Source organism: Colius striatus, chromosome Z (genome assembly GCF_028858725.1).
Source record: "Colius striatus isolate bColStr4 chromosome Z, bColStr4.1.hap1, whole genome shotgun sequence".
NCBI lineage: Eukaryota > Metazoa > Chordata > Aves > Coliiformes > Coliidae > Colius > Colius striatus.
Genome location: NC_084790.1, coordinates 22,239,635 through 22,250,651, shown reverse-complemented (window position 1 = coordinate 22,250,651; position 11,017 = coordinate 22,239,635). Strand labels below are relative to the sequence as shown.

The 11,017-nt window shown below is 51.1% G+C and overlaps 1 protein-coding gene across 1 annotated transcript; it reads right to left on the bottom strand.

The window, feature by feature from the left end:
• Positions 1-4,550: 4,550 nt before the first annotated feature.
• Positions 4,551-8,178, bottom strand: LOC133628795 (cyclin-dependent kinase 4 inhibitor B-like). The gene is made up of 2 exons (XM_062018191.1): positions 7,794-8,178; positions 4,551-6,331 (listed from the first exon to the last, which is right to left on the bottom strand). The coding sequence occupies exons 1-2, from the start codon at positions 7,932-7,934 to the stop codon at positions 5,999-6,001; spliced, it is 474 nt and encodes a 157-aa protein (XP_061874175.1). The 5' UTR covers positions 7,935-8,178; the 3' UTR covers positions 4,551-5,998.
• Between the last annotated feature and the right edge of the window lie 2,839 nt (positions 8,179-11,017).

Below are 11,017 nucleotides of genomic sequence, written 5' to 3'. Positions count from 1 at the left end.
AAAGAATTTGGCTATATAAAATAAAAATCCCATGAGGTTTGTCTTTTTTTTTTTTTTTAGATTAAACACATCCTTCTGTTTTACCTCTCCCCAGCCACATTAGAATCAGATTTTATGCACATTTCAGTAAATGCATTGGACATAACTGGCATCTCAGAAAAAACTCGATCTCTTTAATATTGGGAAGGGAGCAGCAGTATTTACAGCTACTGTGAAATAGAGAGGAAATGGAGAGGAAAATCAAGCCACACTGCTTGATCCGTAAGAGACTTTTCCCCACACTACAACGATTTTGCTTCTAGATAATCAGCATCTTTGTATTTATGTTTTATATTTGAGATTTGTGCATTTCAGATCAGCTAGACTTTATAGTTTCTTTTTCTCCTGTTTAGTGTAAGATGTAGCAATTAGGCCTAACTCAAATGTAAGAAGTTAGAGATTTGAGGGCAACAAAGAAAACTGGATATTGTTTCTGATTCTTATATATATACATATAAATAAACTCATGCATACACAGGTATGTTCCCACACTTGATACTCAAAAACCATTGAAAGTCACCTAATCAGAGGCTGAAGCAGCTAAACTGTGTAAGCTCCACACCTTGAGTCCTATAGCTCAAAGGATTTATTTTTTAAAAATAGATATGATATATTTCATAACTGTTTAAGAAAATATTGTTTTTATAGATATTTTCAGGCAGACATTTTTCTTTCCTTCTCTTTTACCTCTGTCCTTCTCTAGTCTGTTCTTTGGATTAGAAGAGGTTGTAGACTCCTCTGACGAACACCTGTGAGAATTTTGTACAGCAATCCTCAAATAGTGACCAATAGTGCTTTATTTTCCATGAGGTTCCTATAATTGTATGCAATGGTCGAGGCCTAAGCTGCGTCACACAGAGCCACAGCAATCCAATTTTGCATTCTGAGATCAGGAAAAAGTCTCTAAAAATGCCTAAACTCCGGTTACTTCTCGAGGTCCTTTAAATGTGTGTATTTTAATTACCCTTTCTGATGGTGCTCTGACCCTTATTGTGCATATTTATATAACAGCAAGGGAAGGCAAAGTAGGCCATTGTACTTTGCTGTCGTTTACAACAGTGGAAAGACATACATAGAGGGAAAACAGTGGCCATTTTCTCTTCAGTGCAATAGTTTTGTTCCTTGTTTGCAAGGAATCGATAGCAAATGTTAGGGGACAGTGGGTTTATTTTTTTCTAAATTAACATAGGGGAAACGAAAAAAAAAAAAACCCCAACTTCTCGGGGGGAGGGAGGCACAAAAAAAGTTACAGTAACATTTCAAGAGCCTGTATTTTTCTAATGCATACAAATAAATAAATAAAGAGTACGTCCGACGTCTGTGCAACCCTCAAGTGTTCCCCGTGCAATTTGAGCGTGGGGCGGGAAGGGGGGGTCCACGGGGCTGCCGATAGCCCCGGGCGGTGGCCACTGGCCTCCCGCTCTCGTCTCCCCATCGGACAGTCCGTCTCCCTCCGGCGCCGCCCCCTACCCTCGTCTCGCCGCTCCCCCGGACAACCCCGCTTCCCGGGGACCCTACCTGGGCCGAGGGCTCCCGCGGCGCAGGACCCCCTCCTCCGCTGCAGGGTCAGCAGCAAAGAGAGGTGCCGCAGCCGCCGCCGCCCCATCGCCCCGACGACACGGAGGAGGATGCGCCAGCCCAAAGCCCGGGCCTGGCGCAGGCTGCCAGGGTGCCCAAAGCGAATAGTGCACCTTATCCGGGGCGTCATGAGTGCACGGGAGCCCCTGGCCTGCCGCACTAGAAATACCTCCCCTCCCGGGCCACAGTGGGGAACCGGCCCTCTCACCCTCCATTCATTGGAGAGGATCGTCTTTCTTCTTCTCTTTTTTTTTTTTTTCTTTCCGCTTGACTAATTTCGACTCCCCATTTTGCCTCACCTCCTTCTCTCCTCCTCCCTCCCTTCTTTGCTCATAAACGCCTCCCACGGTGATGGCTCCCGCCTCGAAAGCGGGCCAAGGAGGGCCGACGAGGGGGATGGGGGCGGGGGAGGCCGCCGGCTTCTTTTCCCTCCCACACCGACTCGCCCCGAGGAGCACCAGCACCAGACGAGCACGAAGGCCGGCCAATCGCAGGGCGCTCCCCTGCTTTCAAAAAAAGCCTTGACGACACGTCCCTGCCCCCCGCCCCCCGGTCGTCCCCCCTGTCCCCTCCAAACACGCCTCTCGCTCACTTTGGAAGGAGGGTAACTTGGGTTGTTTTGTTTGATTGGTCTTGTTGCTTGGTCGGTTTTCGACCCTGCTCCTCCCGGGGTCCCCTCGGCCAGGCATGGGCGGCTAGCGGATCCCTGCCGCTTTAAAAGCGCAGGCCAGTATTGGCCCGGGCGAGCAGCTATTTCCTCGTCACATGGTCATTTGAACGCGACGCGGGGCCGTTGCGTAGCGGAGAGAGGAAGAAAAAAAAAAAAAGCGGATCTCCTCTCCCCTGCCGGTAACCGAAACGGGGAATTAACCGTTTCCTCTCCTCAGCCGTCCTCCGCCGTGCTGGACCGCTTTGCTTCCCGTTCCAAGGGTGAGATCTTGGAGACAAGGAAAAGGGGAAACAGTGGCGCAGCGCTCAAAAGCCCCGAGCAACCTGCCGGCGCTCGCATCCCGGGCCGGCTCCGGACGCGGGGGTGGCCGCAAGAGTGCCGAGCCGAGCCTCCTGCCAGCCGCTGCTGAGCCAGGCCCGCCACCCGGCACAGGACCGGAGCGGTCTCCCTATCCCATCCCGTGCCCCGCTTCCCAAAAGCCTATCTACTTGTGCATCCCCCCTTCTGGGGGTGCTGGGTACCTCCATGCGAGTTGCAGGACAGGGCGATGAGCAAGGAGAGTGCTGGTCCTGCCGACGCATCTTCGTCCTTCCCGGGCGCGGCGGGGCTCTGTCTCGGCTCGGCGGGGCTGGGTACCTGTGGGCACAGCTTGACTAGGCTGGACGGGACTCAGCAAGGCTGGCGGCGGCTGGGCGCTGAGCTAGGGCTGAGCAGGAATGCGGGGAACCGGCCGGGAAGGCTCCAGGGAAGGGAGGCAGCCCTTGGGAGGGCTGGTGAATTTACGCGTATGCAATAACCTCCCCCACTCCCTACTCCTCCCCATAGCAAACACCTCCTTCTCTCGACTGGACAAAGAGTAATAACACCGATGTCAATATGAGTTTCCTTCTTCTGTCTGGGCACAGAGTAACCCTAACAACGCTATTAAAGAAGAGCTTCTAATGGTTTCTACTGGACCGATGTCAAGTCTGAGAACCGGGTAAGTGAAAACAGCCATTTCGAAAGCAGCATGAAAGCAGCTCTGAGAGAGGTGCTCGCGCCTTTTTTTTCTTTTTTTTTTTTTTTTTTAATATTCTCTTCCCTTCGATGGTGACTCCACGCAAGGTAAAATATAGAGAAGAGAATGACCGCCCGCTGCGTGATGCACACCACTGGCGTGGCGGTGAGAGGACGGTTTGGCAATAGAAACCAGATACCCACCAACGCTGAATGCATGGGTGAGCCGGCACGCAGGGCTGTCTCACTGCGCAGAGGGGCAAACCCTGCTGCAGCGGGTTCTCTTGTGTGTGTGGGTGTGTTTATGCACACTCAGTCACAGCTGAGATATTAAAAAGGGCGACTAACCAGCCACCTTAAACATAATGCTTTCAGGGCTTTCTTGAAATTTGTGTTGTGGCTACTGTTTGTTGCTAGCAATTGTTACTCTTGTTTCCAGGAGGACGTCAAGCCCTGAAGCCATCAGTGCTGCCAGAAGAAAAGGTGCCCATGGAAGCTCCTGCAGCCAAGTAGGACTGTGTCAGGGACCTCCATACTCTTCTGGGGTGAGTAGCCCCCACTGTGGGCCTAGCCTGGGCAGGAGCTCCGGACCAATGGCATGCAGGAGACTTACAGCAGTCAGGCATGTAGCCCCGTTGGGTTTTCAGGGCACACTCTGCTTGTTTGGTGTGGTCAGACAAAGAAAGGCTGTTATTTCCCAGCCAATTTTACACATGATCATGATTAAGATTTTTGTTGTTTTTTCATAAGCTTTAATGAAAATACTCAACATTTTAAATCCAATTCTGGTTTTGGAAAAAAAAAAGACATTTAAAAATAAGAGTACTGGTCTAAACAAGGCTGGAATTGAGGTTTATTAGACCCTCACTTTTTTGTGAAGAGGATGGTCAGGCCTTGCCTTATCTCCATGTCTGGTCCCTGCTCCATCCTGGTTCTCTTAGCTGTGGGATGCAGATGCTTCACTGCTGCATCCCCAGTGCTGTTCTTGGCTCACTTATGGCTATGGCATATACTAAGAAAGACTGCACTACAGTTTCATAAGGTGTTATCATTACAAGTTGTAATTTCATGTCTTTTCTATTTAAAGATACGTACAAAATATATATGGTAGGCATTCTTATAATAAACAAGCATTAATATAGAGTAAATATAATGTGAACTTCTGGTACATATTTTATACACATATAGTGCAGTTATAATACATGCATATTACAAAAATAATTGTGAAGCAAATACATACGCTTGAAATATAATCATGATTGTTTATATAAAAATATACATTGAATATATATATATACACATATTACACAGATGTGTTATACACACAAATGGTGTAACTACCCATATAGCATACCAACTTAAATTATAAAGCATCTATGAAATAGTATTAAATACTTGATTGTATGAAATGATGAAATAAATTACATATTCCAATATGTTATAGAAAAGTGTATATATTATTTTAAACATATATGAATTAAATATCTAGGAGTTAGATGATCAGCAGGAATGTAAAACGAAGAGAAACCTTTTTCCCCCTTTAATCCCCTGCGGGTAGCCTTGCACAGTGTTTGTGATTTGTGTCCAGCTTTGGCTTCTTGATGCCTAAAGTTTGGGCACCTCCTTGTGTGGGTTGTAAGAGGGATGTAAGGTCTCCCACTCATTTCATGAAGTGCCGTCCTCGCTGCTGCCAGCACTCTTCCCGCAGCACTCCTGAAGAGCTCTGGATCTTCCCATTTGTCCCCTGCCCCTTGGCTGGGCTGCTATAGTGTTCTTCACGGGGTGCTCACATCTATCTTCCCCACCCAGGGTGGCAGTTGGTGAAATTTGGATCAGCTCTCAAATAATGAATCTATCCCCTGCTCTTGTTCCTCCTCCTCCTCCAGCAGCCTTTACAACCAGCTGTTATTACAAGAGTATGTTTGTTTCTTTTCCAAATATGCTACCTTTGAGCAACTTGGGAAACTCCAGGGCCGAGTTTGGTCATATGATTTTTAGGTTTTTGTTCCACATGGCTTTGTTTTGCAGCTGTCGTGATTTCTTCAAAATACTGTTAGAGTACCTCAGAGAAGGTCACCTGCAAGTTGGTGAAACACTTATTACTTCAAGAGAGGTGGGTATTGGGCTTGCAGAGACACAAATCTCTCTATTTTTTTCCCCTCCTTCCAGGTCTCATGTTTACAGCCTTAATGAGAAGAGCCATGGATGCACCACGAACCCATGCACAGACATGCATAGCATCTTACGTGGTTTTAAGGTGTTTGCCAAAGCTGCAGCCATACCAGGAAGTCTCAGATTCCCCTCCGTCCTGGCCGGTTTTGCTAGGGAGAAGCAGAGATCAGCTTCAGCGCCCTGTGAGTCCAATTTGGGTCTGAAATCAAACCAGGAGCTGTTGGCTTGCGCCTGTGAGAGCCTGGAGCCTCTCCAGTCCCATTCAGATGGAGGACTGGTGTGTGCCAGTGAGGAGGAAGGTGAACAGAAAGCCCAGACAATGTCCTGTCAAATCACGGAGGGCTTATTGTGCCACCTCTGTGCAAAGGCTGTTCCTTCATATTTATTTCTCTTCATATTGTTTGTATCTTCGTGTGTCAAGAGAGAGGGGTAGGGCTTGAAGTGCAGTGACATGCAAACACGTGTAAAATATAGGGTACTACACAACACGTACCCCGCCGGTCCTTCATGCATCCGAGACGAGAGAGGTGATCCGAGGATTATTTACAGCTCGGGAGTGCTGCCTGATTTCGTGTCTCCCGAGGCGGCCGCGGGCAATAAATTAAGGGAGGGGATGTCACAGGAGTAGGTGGTCCGCAGGTACTGTCCCACCGGCCCGTGGGGACCCCCCGCCGCCACGTCGAGGGGGAGGCGGCCGCGGCCGTCGGGCAGGTCGAGGCGGGCGCCGGCCCGGTGCAGCGCCGCCAGCGTCTCCAGGAAGCCGGCCCGAGCCGCGTCGTGCGCCGGGCGGCAGCCGGTGCGCGGGTCCGGGCGGTTGGGGTCGGCGCCGCGCTGCAGCAGCAGCTCGGCCACCCGCGGGCTGCCCAGCATCATCACCTGCGGGGAGAGACAGCGTCAGCCGCCGATGACACCTCCTCCCACAGCCCCGCACGAACGAGAAGTGCCCGTGCAGAGGAGCGAGAAATCCGCGGAGGAGTCTTAAGGGATCGGCCCCGAACGGTGGAGAGCACGGACACGGCGGGAAGCTCTCCTTTGATGCGCGGCGGGACGCGGCGGAGCAGGTAGGGCAGAGCGGTGCGGGCGCGTGCGGCCCCGCACCGGAGGCCACTCCGCGACAAGAGCCGGCGGGGAGGGAAAGGAAGGGGGCAGGTGCGGGGTGGTGGGACCGGGCAGAGGGAGGTCACTCTTCTTCCCGGCACATACCCCGTTGGAACCGAGGGCAATTCACCAACTGCTTTGCAATGGCCACGGAGGGACTGCGCCGGTGGAGGGGCCGCCGGGAGCTGTGGCTGTCTCGCCCTCACTCTTTTCCAGGAGGTCCGTAGCAAGGAAGGCACACGCGTGTGCAGGGAAACCACCTTCCCTGCGGCGCGGTGCCTCGGTTTCCCTCGCCCTCAGAAGAGACTCAAAAAGCACCATTGGCATGATACGCTTTCCCAGAGCAGCATCAAAATGTCTCCCACGCATGGGCTCGCCGTGTCTTCGGGCGCATTTCCCCCCGCGAACCTGTCTGTGCGTTCAGTGCACGGGCTAAATCCCTGCTGCGCAAGAGTGCAGAAAAAACGCAGTGGAGGATAGCCTCAGATACCCGTTTTGAGAGATATGGTGCACCGACATTTTGTAGGAGAGGATGGCGCAAGGATTAGCCATAAAACTTAAATATAGCTTTTCCGACTATTCCAGTTTCGTTTTATTTTTAAAATTTAAGAGGAAGCTGCCTAGAAGTACCTCGGGAATTAATTAATCTCGTTACATGTAGTATCTGCTACTTCTCCGGTCAGTATCTCTGTTTACATGGTCACACGACTGCAAGACGTGAGTATTGTGTGCTCCACATGGCCTGCGAGCTGCCTACCTGCCGGGTCTGCTGGGCAAGGCTCCCATATCTGCAGACTTCTGCTCGTAAGGATCAGTGAAAGTATCATGACAGGCAGGCAGTATACTTTTAATTTTTTTTCCATTCTTTTTCGTGGCACAGGAGAGGAAGAAGAGTAACAGACATATAAAGCGCCTACTTCGAAGTATGATGAAACAGGAGCTCTCTCTGAAAAGGTGACTTGTTTACTTTTTATTGCACGTTCATCGCGAGATGAGCATTAAACTTCTCGGTTTTGAGTCATCCTATCTCAGTTGGTTAAAATAAAGCCAAGGGTTGCTAAGACTAAAACCTCTCTGTTGCGGCCGTCACAGACTTTTGCCTTTCCAGAAAGGCTATAGGAACCGCCGCGCCGCTTGCACAGCACCGAGCGCAGCCGTCGGTGGGCGGCCGCTGCCGGGAGGCTGCCGCCTCAGCTCTTCCAGCCCTGCCGCTCTCCTTCCCTTCCCCGTCTCCCCCTACCTGGATGGGGGTCCGGCCGTAGGAGTTGATGGCGTTGGGGTCCGCCGCGCCGTCCAGCAGCTCCCTCAGGCGCTGCAGGTCGCCGCGGGCGGCTGCGTTGGCCAGCTCGTCCGCCGCCGTGGCGGCCGTCCGCCGCGCCATTGCTCGTCCCGCTCCGCCCTCACTGCCGCCGGGACACCTCACGTTGCCCCAGAGCTGGCGGCGATGAGCCCGCGGGGGGCGCCCTGCCCATGGGCGCGCTCGGCACCGCCGCCCGGCACTCGCCGGCAACCCCGGTGGCGTGGCGCGGCCTGGCCGTGGCCCCGGCCCCCACGGCTGCCGCGGCCCCGCGCTGCCTGCGCGCTGCCGTAGCTGGGGCCGCCTCCACCTGCGAGGACGCGGCGGAGCCTCCTGCCGCTTGTTTTCTCCGCTCAGCTGGTGCCGCTCCGCCCCGGCCCCGCCCCGGCCCGCCGGCCCCGGCCCGTCCATGCGCTAATGTCATCGTCACCGCGGTGGAGCGCAGAGGCCGCGGTCGGCCCATGGCCTTGCCCCGACGGGGCGGAGCTTGCTGCGATGCCTTCGGAAGGCCGGGAAGCCCAGGCACCCGGCTGCCGTCAGGCGACTGTCTGTCCATTTCTTTCGTTTTGGTTTTTTTTGGGTCTCTTTTTTCCCCTCCCTCTCTCCCTCTCTTTAAGGGCAGCAGCTTCTTAGATGTCTTAAGTTGTATGGCCACCCCTAGAGGAGAAGAGGGAGGCCGAAGAGAAATGGGAGCAAAGAAAGCAAAAGGGTTTAACTAACAAGCGCAGGATTTAAGGCCGGGGACCTCGGCTGGCTGCAGTTGCAGCGGGAGCGCTTCCCCTGGCGCTGCCCACCCTCTCTCTCCGGACACCCACCAGCACCCGAGGGGCCGGCAGCGGCAGTGGCCGCCCTCCTTCCTCCTTCTCGGGTGAACTGCGAGCTCTTCTGAGATTTTGCAGTTGTCACAGACATCTAGTAATAGTGGGGCTCAGAGAGCCCGCCCGGAGATAAGAACCTCGACTGCGGCGGCTCCACCCCCCGCCCGAACAGCTAGGGTTTTTTTTTTTAATTAAAAAAAAAATGCCCCAGGTGGAGACTTTGAACCTTTTCTCCAAACAATGGCCACAGAGGATGGACGAGCTGACCCTCGGCGTGGCACAAGCTGTTTGCACGACTCTGCACAGGCCGCCCGGCGGGGACCCGGTCCCGGGGCGAGCGGCAGAAGGGAGGGTTGGGGCGGGGCGGCGGGGGGCGGCGGTAGCACCACGGACAGCTCTCCGCCCGCCGGCCCCGCCCCACCGGCGCGACAGCCCCCCCGCGGCGCGCTGGTCCCCCCGCCCGCCGCCGCCTGCCGCTCTGGCCCAAAACCCGCCCCGGGGCCGCCGTTCGCTCAATCCATTGCGGCCCTGCCGTGGCGAGCGGGGCGACTGGCGACCCGCCTCGAGCCTCACCCGCAAACGGAGCGCCTACGTTGCGGAAACAGGAAGAGGCTTTGCGGGGCTCACGGCGCCTAGTTCTTGGGCTCAGAGGCAGTGAAAGCTCCTCATGTTTTCTTTCAGGTATGTTTCACAGTGTCACTTCTTGAGGTTGATAACTGCCCTTGCTTCTCACATTGTGAAGTGCCATGGAAGCGACCAATTTCCTGACCTTTGTTAGATACGTGAGAGCCCTGATCTCATTTGCTTGGGAAGTTTGCGACAATAATTCTACACCATACCACCATTTTCTGCTTTTTAGTCCTTTGCCGAGAATGCTGCCTACTTATTTACCTACATCTTTGTCTAGCATCTTGATTTGGCATGTTATGAAAGCAAAGAAATTATTTTATTGGCCTAATACTTTAGAAAGGCACAGATACACCACCAGGAAAGCTCTCTGTTTTCAGTACCATACTGTACAGATGTTTTCTACCAGCAGCAAACAGAAGAATGCTGACATAGTCACTGAATGCTATCTATGTATAAGGTTAAAGTTGTGTTCTTATTGACAATTCTTGGCATCTACCTATAATCCTATCAGCCTAGTGCCACATTCTGTTTATTCACTCACATTGGCTACCATTTCTATGCTCAGATATGTAGAAGTGAGCATAATTCCGTTCATGATAGAGAACATAAATAGTTGCTTCTGGTGAAATAATAGAGCATTAATACACAATCTGCTGATTTCTTAGTGTTTTCTTTGGGTTTCCCCCCTTCTTTCTTTATTAATTAGTTTGCTATTCAAGGTGCCAAAAGATGTTATTCACTGCATGCCATTAAAATGAGAAAATAACTTCAGATAGCTGTAGTTAAAAAATAATCAAGAAGGAGGATTAAATCTGTATACTCTGCTAAGCAGACCACTGCACAGCAGAAACACTCAAATAGTGAATGCTATACTTCAGTCTTAAAAAGATTGTAAGTTAATTTTGACAGTAGATGGAGTAAATAGCAAATTGCAGAACCAGTTCAGTAGAAGTATTATACTGATCCTGATTCTCAGCTACAGCCATGCATTAATGATAGAAAAGAGTTCTGAGAGGGCTTTGGTGCCAATGATATATACATATGGTAAACAAAACCAGTCCTTGTCTACTGGAATTGTGTGAAAGTTTTAATCAGGGCATGCTATTTTAACAAACAAAAAACATGAAATGAAAATCTAAAGAAAGATAGGCTTTCTACTCATTTAATTATTGTTACTCCAAGGCTATGTGGTAAATAAGGTAACCAAACTCCAAAACATTCCAAAATGCTGCTTTCAGAAGAGGCTGGCATTTCTTATAAATCTCAATAAGTAACACTGTCAAATACACATGAATGATAAAACTAAGGAGTCCTTCCTGATTTTTCCTGCAATTCATAAAACTGCCCACCAAGCTTTTAGGTAAAAGATGTCTGCCCTCGAAAAAGCTGCCTTTGTCAATTCATAAATGCCCATTCTCCCATTTGAGAACTGAAAACTCATCCATGAGAGAAAATAAGGTATTTCCATTGAAAACTACTTGATAAAAATCTGAGGTAGTGTTTTATTTTTTTCTCTGAACATGCAGTTGCTGGCTGGAGGACAGTGTCACTGTCCAGCTCATGGTAGCTTAAAAGAAGCAGTTACGCTGTTGGAAGTGTCTTCTTCTGGTTTCAAAGTTAATCACGCAAGGATAAGTTGAGCAATTATGACCCTAAAACAATCATTTAGGGAGGCCTTTTGTAACTCTATTACAAATGTGTACTGCAGGTATATTAAAT

Coding starts and splice junctions, on each gene's coding strand:
- LOC133628795 (XM_062018191.1), bottom strand. CDS start 7,934: ATGGCGCGGCGGACGGCCGCCACGGCGGCGGACGAGCTGGCCAACGCA. Junction 6,332..7,793: donor ACGGCCGGACCCCCATCCAG/GTAGGGGGAGAC, acceptor CTCTCCCCGCAG/GTGATGATGCTGGGCAGCCC.